At 39.1% G+C, this 16,680-nt stretch overlaps 1 protein-coding gene across 40 annotated transcripts in view; it reads left to right on the top strand.

Annotated features, from left to right (window-relative positions):
• CSNK1G1 (casein kinase 1 gamma 1) overlaps positions 1 to 16,680 on the top strand; it is a 168,813-nt gene that overhangs the window by 125,406 nt on the left and 26,727 nt on the right. For 33 of the 40 annotated variants that reach the window (XR_012022765.1, XR_012022766.1, XM_072809112.1 and 30 more), the window contains 4 exons: positions 4,005 to 4,090; positions 5,911 to 5,995; positions 6,251 to 6,399; positions 7,031 to 7,138. Coding sequence is in view for 38 of the 40 variants with exons in the window: in XM_072809112.1 (XP_072665213.1) it covers positions 4,005 to 4,090; positions 5,911 to 5,995; positions 6,251 to 6,399; positions 7,031 to 7,138 (428 nt within the window). In the remaining 2 variants the exon portion in view is untranslated. The remainder of the gene's footprint in view (positions 1 to 4,004; positions 4,091 to 5,910; positions 5,996 to 6,250; positions 6,400 to 7,030; positions 7,139 to 16,680) is intronic. The other 7 variants (XM_072809084.1, XM_072809086.1, XM_072809096.1 and 4 more) reach the window with 1 other exon arrangement.

Here is a 16,680-nt window from a genome sequence, read left to right as displayed (position 1 = left end):
TGCCACTTACTATCTGTGTCATTTTGGAGAAGTTGCTTAATCTTCCTGAAACTTATCTGTAAAATGAAAGTAGTATTTCATAAGGATGTGTTTTGTGGGTTGAATGGGTAGTATATGTAACACAGATCTCTTGCATAGTGTTCAGTATTCCCTTTTCCTTCCTTTTTACTAAGAGACAGACTGTCGTAAATAGTAAAGACATGATTTTTTGGTTTAACTGACAGACTGTAGAAGTTGTTCTAATGCCTGCTCCCTAGGTACAGCAATTCATGTTCTGATTTTATAATTCTTGTCAGGAAAGGCAAGAAGAGACAAGGGATGGGTATCTGTGTTATATTTGTACAAGGTACAAGGTAATGGTTATAAAGAAGGGATGCAAATCGTGGCTCCTGCACTTAAAGCTATGTGATTTTGGTCCAGTAACCTTCTTCTCTTAGCCTCAGTTATCTCATCTATGAAATGAGTATGATAATAGTACCTTATACTATAGGATTCTGATAATGCATGTAAAGGGTTTAGCATAGTGCATAATAGTAGCAAAGACTCAAAATGGTCGCCATATATTTATTTGATAAAATATGTTTCAAGTACACATGGTCATCAGACTGGGTTCTTTCATCTCTTGGCGTAGCTATTGCTGTTGGAACTTTTGAGTTTATCTCCAAGCTTGAACTTCCTGAGTTCCAGAGTTTTCCAGGTCACATTAAACCTGTCACTGTATTTTGTCCTCTCCATATTACAGAGAATACATATTGATGGTTTTCACATGCCCTTTAAACTCTGGTCAGGGTCTCAAAGCAGAGAGGTTTCCATAGGAATTCCAATCATACCGGTTTTTAAATGTGTAGCATTCTCTATGTTGTAATGAAGAAGAGAAGTGTGGACAGCCCCCGGTGACTCAGTGGTTTAGTGCCATCTTCAGCCCAGGGTGGGATCCTTGGAGACAGGGGATCGAGTCCCACATCCGGCTCCCTGCATGGAGCCTGCTTCTCCCTCTGCCTGTATCCCTGCCTCTCTCTATATATGTCTCTCATGCATAAATAAATAAAATCTTTTAAAAAATAAAAAGAAGTGTATCTTCAAGTGCCTTGGAGCGAATTGCCTGTTAATTTTGTGAGGGAGAATAAGGGAAGCAGCCTCCCAAACCTGACATGACTGCATTAGATTAGCTACCTTCTAGCTGATTAAGGTAGCCTATTTTGTATTCTCTAACAGTTGAGGTTAGGATGAGAACAATGGGGCACCTAGCCCCTTTCTTCCAGCAAAGTATATTTGACCTAGAATCAGGGATGTGACACATGTAAACCAAGCATCTTTTTGAATGGCTGAAACCAGGCTTTTATGGTGTGAAGAATTCTAGGTGCTACTGGTCCCACTCATATTAAAACCTTTCTTCTAAAAAAAAACCAAAAAAAAAACAAAATAAAAAAATCTTTCTTCATGAAAAAAATGAGGGCATGTGGAAATACTGAATTACATGAATGTGAAGTTTTCAAAGTATGGAAATAAGGGATCCCTGGGTGGCGCAGCGGTTTGGTGCCTGCCTTTGGCCCAGGGCATGATCCTGGAGACCTGGGATTGAATCCCACGTCGGGCTTCCGGTGCATGGAGCCTGCTTCTCCCTCTGCCTGTGTCTCTGCCTCTTTCTCTCTGTGTGTCTCTCATGAATAAATAAATAAAATCTTAAAAAAAAAAAAAAGGAAATAAAGCATGACTCTTCATGCTTTATTTTAAGCCTTCTACCCCTCTTTTTATTGAGGGGTAGAAGGCTTAAATTATAGATTATTAATGGCTCAAATTATCATAGATTAATTACTTTAGAATTTTAGAACTGGAAAATTACTTTTCAGATTATCTAAATCAACCACTTTATTTTCAGATGAGCGGATTGCAGCCCAAAGTACATGACTTGTCTATGCTTAATTTCACATGGATCAATTAATGGAAAGAATCGGCCAGGAGCTAGATAACCTGACTCAGGAGCCATTGATCTTCCTATGATTATAATTTCCACAGCTATTTTTCATAGTGCTAAGTATTTGGAAAACTATTTTATTAGTTATTCCAGTGGGTTTAGGTGTGGATGGTTTTAATTTAAAAAAAAAAACACATTTTATAATGGGCTTTACTATGGAGAGAAGTTGGGCTTTTTTCTCAAATGCTGATCGGCATTGAAAATGTGGAGAGTTTTGCCCTCTAGTGCTCAACTGACAAAAGTGCAACCATTTGTCCAGTGAATTTTTTATTATCAAGGGGGCCTCTTGTTACAGGAAGTGGATATAAAAATGGAAAGGCAATGAGTAGGTGTGATACAGTGTGAGAAACTGCAGGGTGTGGGTTCTCTATCTGCCCTGCTTTGTAGGAGGCCTCAACTCACCCTGCTTGTACTTTCTTTTTTATTCGTGTGTCTTTAGGTTCTGCTAACAAACTCTTTTCATCTAGTGGCTTTTTGTTTTCAATTATATATAAAATTTGTTGCAAATCTCAGGCAAGCGTGTAGACAAAAGCTTCTGTTGGTCTTGCTGTTTTATTTCATTCTTTTTAAGACCATTTCAATTGATGTGCATCCACTCATTTTTGTTATTTCTCTCTAGTCAGGGTGCCTCCCTTTTCCCAATACTTGACCACCTTGCCAAAAACCGTGTTCAAACTGCAATTTAGAAAGTTGCCTTTTCTTTCCTCCTCTGCCCTGTAGAGTTCTATTCACTCTTTTTCATGCACATTTCCCATAATTGGAGGCAGTCCTTAAACATATTGTACTTTTGTATTTTGAGCTGAGTAGCTTTCCCTGCCTCCCTGCCTCTTCGATTTTTCCTTCCTACACAAAGAAAGCGTGATTGAGTGTAGAGTAGCCCCTTAGTCTTGTCTCTCTAATTTCTCTTGATAAAACCCTAAACTTCATTTGGAGACATAAACACATAAGATGTCTGAGATGAGCCATAAGTGGCAAATAAGGAATAGAGGGGCATGTACTACTTACATTCATTCTGCCAATAATGGTAGTGGATGTTTTATGAGATGAAATGACATTTTTTATTAAATATTCTTCAGTTCTTTGCCATCTTAGTCTTTCCAGTTAAAAGAAAAGAAAGAAAAATCTAACAACTGGTTTTACATGATAAGGCCCCAGAATGTGGGGATCCTGTTTTATGTGCCCATAAAGGGCACCTCCCATAATAAATTTTAAATTTTTCTTAGGGTGGCTATGGAACATGGTACAGATGGATTGAAGCTGAGATTCTACATTGATGTTTATGGCAAACTAAATTTTATTTGTTAATTTTTACGATGAATTAAAAGTACTAGCCATGTGTGCTAGGCATTCTACAGCTTGTGTCTCTGCAGGCCTAGCCAAAATGGACTGTTTATTTTTATTTTATTTTATTTTTAAGATTTTATTTATTCATGAGAGACACACAGAAAGAGAGAGAGAGGCAGAGACACAGGCAGAGGTAGAAGCAGGCTCCACGCAGGGAGCCCGATGTGGGACTTGATCCTGGGACTCCAGGATCACACCCTGGGCCAAAGGCAGGTGCTAAAATGCTGAGCCACCCAGGGATCCCCGCTGAGCCACCTAGGGATCCCAGAATGGACTGTTTAAAAGTTTTAGCTATTTAATCTGCTTCTCACTTTCTGTGATGGTAACCCAAAGGGTAACTGTAGCCAAATATGTGAAAATATATCTTCATATAATTTCTTTTAAATTACCTGACTTTCAGGAAGGTGACAGCAATGACTGAGGGGTGGTTACTCACCATTTAGTGATTTGGATTTGGTTTCAGTTTAGGATTTGCTCTTTTCCTCTTTACTTGCCAGTGACAGCAAAGGAAGTACATAAAGTTTTTTGGTTTTGATCTAAAATACTATCCCTGGTTTAGCTGCACAAAGAATGAGTAAGCAGAGCCTTTCCAGAGCAGAAGGTTTTCTGAAGGGATTACTCGGTTTTGAACCCCTTTCTGCTTTAATAACTGCAAACATAATGTGTGATCTGTCTTCCCTTTTAGAGCAAAGCCGGCGGGATGATTTGGAAGCCCTAGGCCATATGTTCATGTATTTCCTTCGAGGCAGCCTACCCTGGCAAGGACTCAAGGTATCCTTGAAAGTGTTCAGCAGAGGGCTTTGTTTCAATATGCAGTTGTTAATGGAGGGGTTGCTGACTCGATGTCTCTAAGAAGCACAGTCGGGAAGATGGGTTGGCTAGAGATGAGAAACAGGGACTAGTTACATCAGTCTATGATAAATGCTTCCCTGGGCTTTGGGAGCTCTGGTTTACCTACGTTTGTGGTCTTCCCCTTCTGAATCCTTCTTCCTTGTTTTGGGGTTTTCCATAATCTCTTCCCTTGTTCCCTCCCAGCCTTGGCAGTGCTGCTTTTCTCTGTGTCACTTTCCTCCTCCACTACCATTATGTAGCAGGAAGAGTGTTCCCAGTGTGCTAGGGAATTTCTGGAACAAATTGATGACAGCAGCTGCTACACATTTTACCAGCAAGGCCAGCAGGGCTGGGTGTGCCCCTAAGGAGAACTAGAAAATATTTGTTCATCCTCTTAGTCTGTAGGCTAAGGGACCACCTGAACTAAAACAAAAATGAAGGTTTAATGTTATATTTCACATGTTTTATTCAGTAAATGCCCATGTAGACATTAGCCATTCCTTAGGAAGCATGTAGTTTAAATAGCCTTCCATAGTTAGGTATCTGTACAGTGCGTTTGTGTTCAAGGTAACTATTGATAATAATTATAACCACTGCAATTACTTCATGCCTCTGGCTAGTTAGAGTAGGAAATGGTGAGCCTCTCAGCCATTTTAAGTCCCATTAGATAGTTAAATGTGAGACATATTTTTGAGTTGTAATTTATTTCAACGTGTTAGTATGGAAAAAAACTAAATCAATAGTTTTGGGTACCTCTACACCCCTAACCCCCTCCCTCTCTCCCTACAGAAGGACAGAATGATTCATTTGCTGTGCTTTCTGGTCTGTTGTCCTGAAAAGTAAATCTTTTGCCCCTTCCCTTTAGGAAGATTTTATTTCTTTCCTCTTAAATTCCTCTCCTAACACCTCCTAGTCTTCTCCTAGTCATATATATATCTTCTCATTGGTATTAATAGCTGTCAGATAAGAGTTTCACACTCTCTTTGCTCATCACATAGCCAAACAATGCATTTGTGTATTATTAATTGTTCGAAACTTTCCCATGGTCCACAAATCATTTTAGTGGCAGTCATAGATCTAAAATTCCTCCAACTTACTTTAGAACACTATTCCTTAAATCTGGGTGCAGCAGGCTAGCGAGAGCCTCACGAGCATCCCTTGAGACCATGTTGGTCCAAGCTCCAGGAGCCTTCTGTCTATAATCCCGAGCAAACCAGACTTGGCTGTTTTGAACCACTGACATATATCAAACCTGTCTGGTAGCCATGCCTCTATCATAGATAACACTTTTCCCTCTAGAAGCACACTGTGGAAAGGCATGTGTTTCTACTGCTTATTCTTTTTTTCTGTTCAGCTTCACAGTAAATATTCTTTCGAGCTATCTATCTGTCTGCCCCCGCTTGGATTAGCAGTATTTTTTTTTTATCTTATCATAGAACTGATCTAAGAGGGGGAAGGCTGAATCACTTTTGAACCTTTTGAAAATACTGCCATACGATATTTTTACTTTGTTATCCTAGCCACTCATCTCATTACATTTGATTGGGTTTATCTGAACTAAATATACTTAGAAGGAAAACCTTCCAGAACAGAGCAGATGTTAAGTACATCATCTCTACTACGTTTCTTATTTATTAGAAAGAAGACTGAGAATAGCAAATCTTGCGAGTTTGAGTTAAACAACCATCACGTCCCCAAACGTATTAGACCTCCCGTACTTGGTACCTCTTTCCAAATAACTTTCTCTCTCTACTCTACAGGCTGATACATTAAAAGAGAGATATCAAAAAATTGGTGACACCAAAAGGAACACTCCCATTGAAGCTCTCTGTGAAAACTTTCCAGGTAGGATGCTAGAAGGACAGTCCAGCCAGTGTGACTGAAGCGCTGAAGTAGGTGGAGACCATGACTTGGTATCTCTAGATAAGGGTGCTCTCCAGAAAATTCACATTTCCTTTTATTGTCATTTAGACCAAGACAGGTTTTATCACTTTCACTTGGGCCATAAAGAAAACACCAGATATTCCTGGGTTGGCCCAGAGCTTCTCGCCATGGGAAGCATTCAACTCATGAGCATGGCCTTTCACCTCTTTTCTACAGAAGAAATGGCAACCTACCTGCGATATGTCAGGCGATTAGACTTCTTTGAAAAGCCTGACTATGAGTATTTACGGACCCTCTTCACAGACCTCTTTGAAAGGAAAGGCTACACGTTTGACTACGCCTACGATTGGGTTGGAAGGCCCATTGTAAGTATCCTGTTTTACCTCCTCACTTTAAACCAGTGCTACCTCACCACTTGACTTGCCAGACTTTCTGCTTGAGTCTGTAGAAAAAACATTCCTTTGACTGTAGACTTTACATTTGCCAACCTTTTCAGGGTGATTGCCATAGGTTGCAATTACTAGAGTTAGGAAATAAGAGCAACTCCTTTATATGTTTTTAAGATTATGACCAGTATGTCCTAAGATAGCAGAACTTAAGCCAATTCTTAAGAAGAAATTTCATTTGAATGATCCAGAAACTGGTGCTACATAAGCTGATAAGGTACTTGACTTCTACAGAGTAGATAGAACCCAGCCCCATAAGAAACTTTCGAATTGGCTCTTTTGGCCAGGGGTCCACAGTGCCTAAGAGCATGCTAACACATCACTGTAGAATGTTTTTCTTATTTTCCAAGGTAAGCTACTCTCCAGTGAGCTCTTGAGGACCAGGCGGCCTCCCTTTTGCAGATAAACAAAAGACAAGAAAAGTGGAAACTGCCCTTGGTGGCTGAAAATAATAATCACTAGTGTTTTATTACAATTAGAATGATGCTCTCCTTTGTGGAGGCATTAAGTTGGCCCATTTTCCATCTGATGTTTTGTTCTGTCTTTCCAGCCTACGCCAGTAGGGTCAGTTCATGTAGATTCTGGTGCGTCTGCAATAACACGAGAAAGCCACACCCACAGGGACCGGCCATCACAACAACAGCCTCTCCGAAATCAGGTACGTGCTGGGCCTTCGTTATTTCAGACATTCTTCCTCTTCGTGGATAATACAAACACTGAAAGTCTTCAGCTTCTCTGCTTCAGTGTATACATTGAAATTAAAGACAAAGAACTTGCCATCTCTCAGTGGTGTGTTGCGGCCCTCCAGCATCCCTCAGGGCTTTGTAATGCTGCTGAGATGCAGCTGGGTGACCTACATCAAGTATCCAGTCGAGAGAATTTAGGCTTGTCCAAGTCTGTTGGCTGAAAGAAAAGTCTGCCACAGCCTTGAAAGACCTGCTGAACATACAGGATGAACAGAGAAGCCTATTTTGAGCCTCATCTGCAGTCCAGTGTGTCAATCTTGCCAATGCTGAGGGTTTTGTTGTTGTTGTTTTGGCTGGTTATGAAGAGTGGGTAAGGGATGCCTGGGTGGCTCAGCAGTTCAGCGCTTGCCTTCGGCCCAGGGCGTGATCCTGAATACTGGGGATCGAGTCCCACATAGGGCTCCCTGTATGGAGCCTGCTTCTCTCTCTGCCTATGTCTCTGCCTCTGTGTGTGTGTGTGTGTGTCTCAAATAAATAAATACATAAACAAAAAATATATAAATATAATTTTAAAAATTTTATAAGAAAAGAAGAGTAGGTAATTTAGACTCCAGCTGACGTAGGCATAAACTGGCACCTCTCTTCCCCCTTTTGCCCCTGTTCCCAGGTTAATTCTAGAACTTGCCAATATCTGAGATGGTGTAGTGAAGACTCAGCTTTGCTTTAGGCCACTCCAGAGAAGGCCATGTCATCAGTCCTTCAGTGTTCATAGTTTGAAAAACTAGTGGTCAGTGTGAGAGGCTTCCCTCAGCCTAAAGACAGGAGAGGCAAACACACAAAAATCAACAAATCTGACAACATTTAAAGAAAGGGGTCACTGATTGGGAAGTAAAATGACGACTTTCATCTTTATATCATATATAATTGACCCTTGAACAACACAGGTTTGAGAGGTGTGGGTCTACTTATATGTGGATTTTTTCAATAAATATAGTACAATACTGTAAATGTTTTCTTTCTTGATTTTCCTAGTAACATTTTTTTCTAGCTTTATTGTAAGTACAGTATATAGTATGTTAGCCTTATTGTAAGTACATGTAACATACAAAATATGTGTTTATTGACTGTTTATATTACTGGTAAGGATTCTGGTCACCAATAGGCTATTAGTAGTTAAATTTGGGGGGAGTCAAAAGTTATATGGGGGTTTTTGACTTCATGGTGGCCAATGCACCTAACCTCAATGTTGTTCAAGAGTCAACTGCACATTGCTAAGAGAAAACTGAGGACCCTAGTAGATAAATAAACAAAGGATAATAAACAGATACACATGAGCGCACAGACACACACACACAGTCATTATCACCTATCAAATTAGCTTGTTGTCCTCACCCCTGACCTCATTTTTTAATATTCACAAATATTTTTATAATAAAATGCAAAAACATTTATCTCAGATGTACATATGAAACCACATAGCACATAGAAATACATACACATATAGGTAAAGTGAAGTATATACAAATAACAGATAGACTCACCATAAGTATATACTTGTAGCAAAATGGCTTGGTAAGAAAAAAAAGTATAAAGGAAGGAAATCTATGTATTAGTAGCTAAAAGAGAGAGTAGATAGGCAAAAAGGTAGGGGTTAGCAAATCATGTACACTAATTGGGTCCATAGTTATACGCTTTAATCAAAGTAGTTGGCTAAGAATTATGATTTGACTGACCTCTGATTTGACAACAGAGTACTGTTGACTTCTGCAGTTTTTCTCTTTTGCCCTCCCTTGTTAAAAGTATAGCTGAGTGCATAAACTGCCACTCTCATACATTGCTCTGGACTCTGCAAATTGTTACAAATTTTCCAGAAGGTAATTGGATGAAGTTACTGTTCTTTCGGATAGAAAAATCTTAGTATTTTGAATCAATCATAATAAAACAACCCAAGATCTAGATTAAGTTATGTGCATAAAATTGTTGCAGTGTGATTTGAAACAGATTTAGAAACGATCCATCTATCTAATCCTAAAGGAAGTGTTATGGATCCCGTTCAAATCTTTTATTGAATAAACTGGGCTATAATAAAGTGAGTTACAGTGTACTTATTCAGTGGAATATTATGTAGCCATTTAAAATAATATTTGGAAAACTTGTGGCAACTGAAAATGTTTATGGTTTGTAGAATGAAGAAATCAGATTGCAAAATTAGAAATACATCTTGTTTCCCCTCAGGGGAAGGGAAAACGAAAAAAATCAGCGAGAGGAGATAATGCCAATTTATTAACAGAAATAGTGTTGCAACTGATAATATTGTGGATAATATTTTTCCAAACTATTCTGTGATGAAGTTATATTCCTTATGATGAAAGGTACATTTAAATAGAAAATATATGGAAAGAAAAAAATAATTTAAGTAGTCAGTGAAGTCAGCATATCTGCCCACTCAAGTTTTCAGAATATTTCAAACTAAAATAGGTATTTATTTCCTTTAGTTTCGCTTGTCATTTCTGCCTCAGTGAATTCTTAATCAACGTTGCTGTTTTGAATAGATTTTAAAAGCAGGAGGGAAAAAAAGTAGGAGGAAGAAGAGATGTTGAAAACCTGGATTGTCAAGGTGAAAAAGTCAGTCATACCTAGTGTCTGAGTAAAAGTAGTGATTTTCAGTGTACTTTTAAGTGAAGGGTCATTAAACCAGTCTGTGTAATTAGGAAATCTTATCTGCAAAGCAATAATAAGCTGCTTTTTGAAGAATTGAATCTTGAAATTCTCTCTGATTTTTTTTTTCTTTTAGGGTTTTTTTAGTATCCTATGGCTGCTAAGGGATTGAAAATCCCCACATTAATGCAAATTTTATACTTCCCTCCCAGCAGGATTCTTAATCCTTGCTGGGTAGAATTCTTTCTGCACTGTGCCCTATGGCTAAATGTTTTTCTGATGTCTCTTCTACCTTTACACTGTGTCTTGAGCTGTGGTCTCTACTTTTGTTCCATCTTTAGGGTTGTCTTCTTATGTGTTGGGGGTTTTGTTTTTTATTAAGAAAAATTGCTGTTAAATAGGTCCCTTACATGACTCTAGGAATTGAAATCAGAATGTTCTTTTTTAGATTGATTCTTTTCAATTTTATTTTTTTTTTAAAGATTTTATTTATTTATTCATGATAGTTACACAGAGAGAGACAGAGAGGCAGAGACACAGGCAGAGGGAGAAGCAGGCTCCATGCAGGGAGCCCGACGTGGGATTCGATCCCGGGTCTCCAGGATCACGCCCCAGGCCAAAGGCAGGCGCCAAACCGCTGCGCCACCCAGGGATCCCTCTTTTCAATTTTAAAATCAGCAAAAGAAGAAAGTTAAGTTTCTCTTTGAGAGATATTGACATTTATTAACCTCACTTTCAGGGCAGCTAACTTTTTGTCAACAATTTCCATTAAATAAGTCTAGCTGAGGACCTGCTCTGTGCAAGTATGCCCTAGGGGGTACCAAGATAAGTAGGGAATATTTGTCCTCAACTGACAAGCAGATTTGCCAAGTAGCCAGATAACTATAACACAGGCAGAACAGAGAAACATCCCAAGCTTCAAATTATCATCATCAGAGATTGGAAGAAGACCTTTCATCTAGTCTGAGCACAACAGTTTCATGAAAGAAGCTGCTTTTGTAGTGCTCTTGGAAGAGTAATGTGGGAATGAAAGAGGCATTTCAAGCAAAAAGAATAATAAGCAACAGGTTATCTGGTTTATTTTACTAAAATATATAGTATGAATAAAGGAGAAAAGGCTAGGAAAATACCTTGGAGCCATTTGATGAAGTGCCTGAATGCTGGGCTGGATGGAAAGTGTTGATACTTAATTTCAGTAGGGAATAGTTACTAAAGGTTTTTGAACAGAGGGCTGATATGATCAAAGCTTTCCTCTAGAAGTCTTTTGGCATAGAAGGTGATAACAGCCTGGCAGCCGGCATGGAGACACTAAGAAGAACATAGTGCATCTCCTTCAGAGGTAAAAGGACCCTACATGGGCTGTGATCACGAAAATGAAATAGAACTGAGAAATGATATATGGGTGTGATCTACCAGACTTGGGAACCCACATGTATGTCAAGGTTGAAGGAGAAGGAGGAGTCAGAGCTGTTGCTGAGATTTTGAAGCCCCAGTAATTTGGAAGCAGGGTGGTATGATTCCTAGAAATGGGGAAGTTGGAGGAGAGACTTACTTGAAATTTGAATTTAGGCATCTGGAGTTTCAAATACTAGGAGTGTATTCTAGCTGAAGATGGCTAGCAGGGCAGCCCAGGTAGCTCAGCCGTTTAGCGCCGCCTTCAGCCCAGGGCGTGATCCTGGAGTCCCAGGATCGAGTCCCACGTCAGGCTCCCTGCATGGAGCCTGCTTCTCCCTCTGCCTGTGTCTCTGCCTCTGTGTGTGTGTGTGTGTGTGTGTCTTATGAATAAATAAATAAAACTTAAAAAAAAAAGATGGCTAGCAGGCAGAGAAGGGCTCTCAAAATAATAATGAATGAATGAATGTGACATATTTCGAAGTCCAAACATGCATTTGACATTGATGATAATACCAGAAGAGCTTCCTTATTCTGGGTAAATCTACTCTTCAGTTGTGGTAGGAGAGTGATCCTGGGGATTGGCTGACCCTGTTTAGTCCCATACTTAGAGTAGGAGGAAAAAGAAGAGGAGCTCAGGACTTGGTTTTAGCTTATCCCAGTGCTTTGGCCATGGGACATATAACCTTTGGGGTGGGGCTCAGCTTTCTCAGATGTAAGCCGGTAAAGTAAGAGTAGAGATTTTTATTGTTTCATTCACTGTTATCTCCCTAACACCTAAAATAATGTCTGGAAGAGTAGACACTTGATAAGTAATTGCTTGAATGAATGAAATCTGTCAAATGAAGAGCATAGATGAAGACAGATGTTTAAAATAAAGACTTTTACTTAACCTTCCATGAAAAATAAATTGTAAGCTTTTCTTCGTACTTGTTTTCTGTTTCCACAAAGAGCCATTCTGCTGCCAAAGTAGGGCAAGGTTGTCTACTAAAGGGGGAAGTATATTAAAAAAAAAACACAGCAGGCTGTTGATGCAGAGTAATAACATAAATATCACCCAATCACCGAGTTACAGAACTATGATTTCAAATTCATTGGGAACTTTTGTCTTTTCTGTCATTTTCCCCTTGGTATTTGTCCTTTCCCAGATCCAAAGATGGTAAATCTTGCCATGACTGTGGTTCCTCTCTAAAGAATTCTGCTTTACCATCCATCAGGAAGGGGGTGAGAAATAGTTCTGCCTCTTTCTACCTGACAAAGCTTTTCTTTGCAAGTGCGATCAGGAAGTAAGTCTTGCCATTATCCAGAGATCTATTATTGGAGTGCAGTATATTGCACTGTGGAAGGTTTTATTCAGTGTGTTTGCTCAACATGCTAAATATAGAATATTGCATCGACTAGAATGTTCACACAGCAGTAAGCTTCCTGCTCTTGCTGAATCTAAGCCTGTGACCGTCCTTACTCAGGTAAATGCTATACACATGCTACCATGGTTCAGCAATTTTGATAGTTATGTAGGTTTTCTGTCAGCATATAAAGAAGGGGTACTTGACTTACAAGGTTAGGGAGAACAGATCTGTTTTGAGGTTGGAAAGAATCACAGTGGCCGTCAAGAACTATTAAACTCAGATGTGCATCCGACTATGATAATATTGAATGGTACTTACTCATCTTTATATGTACAGTATATGTTTAAGGGGAAGAATTTACTTTTTGTAATTTTTTTACTAGGTGAACTGTTCACTTACAAATTCTCAAGTTTGACGAGGCAGGAAAATATGAATCCAATGTCAGAAAAATTGGTCCCTCATCCTTCTAGAAGAATCATATTTAAACGAATTCAGTACACACAAGAAATGAACAATAAAACTTAAAAGGGTCAAATCATGTTGAGTTCTGAAGATGTGCCCCCAGTAAAAGAGAGGTTGAGAGACACCTCGCTGGCTTACAGCTTAGTTGGTAGAGCATACAGCTATTGATCCTAGGTGTTTGAGTTCAAGCTCCATGTTGGATTTAGAGATTATTTTTAAAAAAAAAATCTGGTTCAGATTTGTTTGTTTGTGTCTAGACTCCAAGAGATTAGATTTAAGGAATGTATAGCCTTAGAAAAGTATACGTGGTGCTGTGCTTGTTGAGCTTGTTATAACTTTTCCAAAAAAAAGATTAAGCCAGATTGCTAAATAGCCGTGATGGTCAGAGATCTTCCTAAAATGAATATCTTTATATATTCTTTTGAAAGGCTAGTAGCTTGAGAAAAAACAAAAGTTGATTAATTTTCCATTCCCTTCCTTTGACAGAGAACTACTTCATTTTCAGCAAGGTTCACAGTTTGCTAGTTAGAGGGACAGATGAGTGTGTTCAGAGAGAATTTGCCTTTCTCTGACCTGTATGTAGTTTTCTAACTTACTACCTGCTGTTTAGGAACTCTGGTGTAGATTGCATACTTGCCCTGTCACCCTCCAGCATAGAGCCGTCTGCAGAATGAGGCTATCTCTCCTCATTTCTGAGACCTTTACCCCAAGGTGGACACTGAAACAAGGAAGAGTAAAACTGCAATACAATCCTTTTCTTACCTTCTCCCATTCTGGCACTTAGTTGCTGACACTCGGGTCTGCTCTAATTCTCTATTCTGTAATAAAAGTTTTCTTTGTGCAGTCTTCAATATTTTGTATTTCAGCATAAATCCTGTGTTCTGAGGCACCTCCTTTGTAGGAGGAGATTCTGGAGAAATCCTTTTGAATAAGAATAGGACAGGATCTGAGTAGACAGTTGTAGACCTCTAGAATGGTTCCTGTGATTTTTCTCGGAGCTTCACAGAGTTGATAATACTAGCTCTGTGGGCCTACGTAGTATTGAACTTGGGAATAATCCCTTCTAGGTTGTTATCAGTGATTATCAAACATCCCTGATATTTGATACCAAGTTTGTAGAATACAAGGCATTGTTTGCACACATGACAGCATGGAATAATCCCTGTCTGGCATAGGAAATTGGTTGTATTTCATGAGTTTAACAGAAGGAAGTTTTTAATTTTGTTAAAGTATATACTTCAGTAACCTTGCCAGCTTTTTAAAATTTCATATCTAAGATATAATATACTCCAAAAAAAAATCTTGAGATGCTTCCTGCCCCATTCTTTCTTCCTCCATCTTACCCCTGCTACTTAAAAAAAAATTTTTTTTAAGCATGGAAGTGTGGTAAGACAGTGTAACCTAGTGTATTCATTACGAACTTTTTAGCACTATTCAGTCCCTATTCTTGTTAATTATAGTTGAAGACTAATTATTAACGAGGCCTAGAAGACTGACATGGAAGGCCAAAATGTTCTGTATAGGTGGCACCTTTTAAAATACTTTGGGAGCCGGGCAGCCCCGGTGGCGCAGCAGTTTAGCCCCGTCTGCAGCCCAGGGTGTGATCCTGGAGACCCTGGATTGAGTCCCATGTCAGGCTCTCTGCATGGAGCCTGCTTCTCCCTCTGCCTATGTCTCTGCCTCTCTCTCTCTCTCTGCATCTCTATGAATAAATAAATTTTAAAAAAAAATCTTAAAAAAATAAAATAAATAAAATAAAATAAAAATAAAATAAATACAATACTTCGGGAGCCATAAAGTAAAATGTAGAAAGTTCTTTATAAATGTAATCAAAGGGGCAACCCTGGTGGCTCAGCGGTTTAGTGCTGCCTGCAGCCCCAGGCATGATCTGGAGACCCTGGATCGAGTCCCACGTCAGGCTCTCTGCGTGGAGCCTGCTTCTCCCTCTGCCTGTGTCTCTGCCTCTCTCTCTCTCTCTGCATCTCTATGAATAAATAAAATCTTTAAAAAAAAATAAATGTAATCAAAGTTAATTTTTCGAAGTGACTATATAACTATATAAAGAATAGGATTCAGTGATTTATTTGCTGCAACAGAAGAAAAATATTTGCCTGCCTTTTACTTGAGAACAGGAGCTTTATCTCCAATAAAAATTGGAAATGATTTTCAAGCCATAGATGGAGGTGGTACCTGGGGTGTCTCCAGACTATATTTTCCTGCCCTCTTGTTAGTGTCCTCCTCCCTACTTGTCCTTTAATCCTGGCCAGATGACTGCAGGGAAAAATTCATTTCCTCTGCCTGACAGCACACGTGGTGGTTTTGACTTTTTACACTGGGCTCCTCTCAATTTCCCCTTAAGTAACTTTTGTTAACTTTGTCTTTGATTTATGCTCTGCTGGGTCACTGCTTTCTGATTTGAATGTGATCACCACATTCACCTTCTGGACAGTAAACCAAACATTTCCACACAGGTAATGCAATCACCGCAGAAGATTTTAAAGTGTTCCCCCAAAGAATTCCCAGTGCTTGAGATTCCTGCTCCTGCCTTTGGGGATTTTCACACTCCATGTGGACCTTTGCCTTTCAAGTAATGCAGAGGGGACTGATCTTGCCCAGTGACACTTCTGTCCATGGAAGCTCCTGATTGCCTGTTAGATAGACATATGTGCATGAGTGGTCTTGGAGAGTGAAGAGTTTACATGTTGATGTCCTCTACTGGTATGGCCATATCCTGTGCAGATTATGCCCAGTCATAATCGTGTGTACGCAGCATTGCTTAGACTACCATTCAGGTACATTAGCAGCATACTCTACTTGTCACAATTCCCCGGTTTCTTCTAGTTCCTGGGTACTCGGTTGCTTTCTAAAACTGGCAAATGACCCTTTCTACTGTATCAACTTCTACATACCAGTCCTAGTCTTTAAATTCTAGAAGAGAATAGCCATAGAGTTTAGTATTGTGATGAAGAGTAATTCCCAGTGTGATAAACCGGCAACCTCAGATTGATATCTCTCTCTTGATTTTGTTGCTTTCGGTGGATATAGAAGGCATTGGAGGGCAGTAGTATGGTGTGGTATGTTCTTCATTCATCACTGTGGAAGCATTTATGAAGCAGTTAACATTGTTTTTCTCTTTTTAAAAGATAAATAACACACTGCTTTGATAATAGAGATGGAGTATGATATTTTGGCCTTTGGAAAATGTCTTCTTTTTTCAAAATCTACACAAAAATGTTAACTCCTCCAACAAATTATGTATTTAACTAGAATGAGTATAAATGGTACACTGTCCTGTGAATCAGATAGGGGCCTCAAACCAGACTTCTGATATGTGTTTCAGTAAAAATGGAAATAATAGTTGATCAGCTGTTCAGATTTTGTTAAGCTTAAAAGTATATGAGTGTTTTATGTACATTTCTTGCCATTTTCAAAGCTTTATCTGCCTTAAGAACAAGTGCAAAACAGAGAGCATTCATGAAAGAAGTAATCATACTTAACATGTATCCTAGAACTCAAAACAACACCAAGTGGCTTTTAAGTGTCTGGATACTGTTTAAATATTTAAATTTTTTTGAAAACTGACCCTTCTTCATAGTAGTTTAGGAGCTTAAATATCCTACTTAATAAATATTACAAAAGGTAAAGTTGGGCAG

Source organism: Canis lupus, chromosome 32 (genome assembly GCF_048164855.1).
Source record: "Canis lupus baileyi chromosome 32, mCanLup2.hap1, whole genome shotgun sequence".
NCBI lineage: Eukaryota > Metazoa > Chordata > Mammalia > Carnivora > Canidae > Canis > Canis lupus.
Note: the sequence above shows the minus strand (reverse complement) of the source record. Positions and strands in the feature narration are given on the sequence as shown.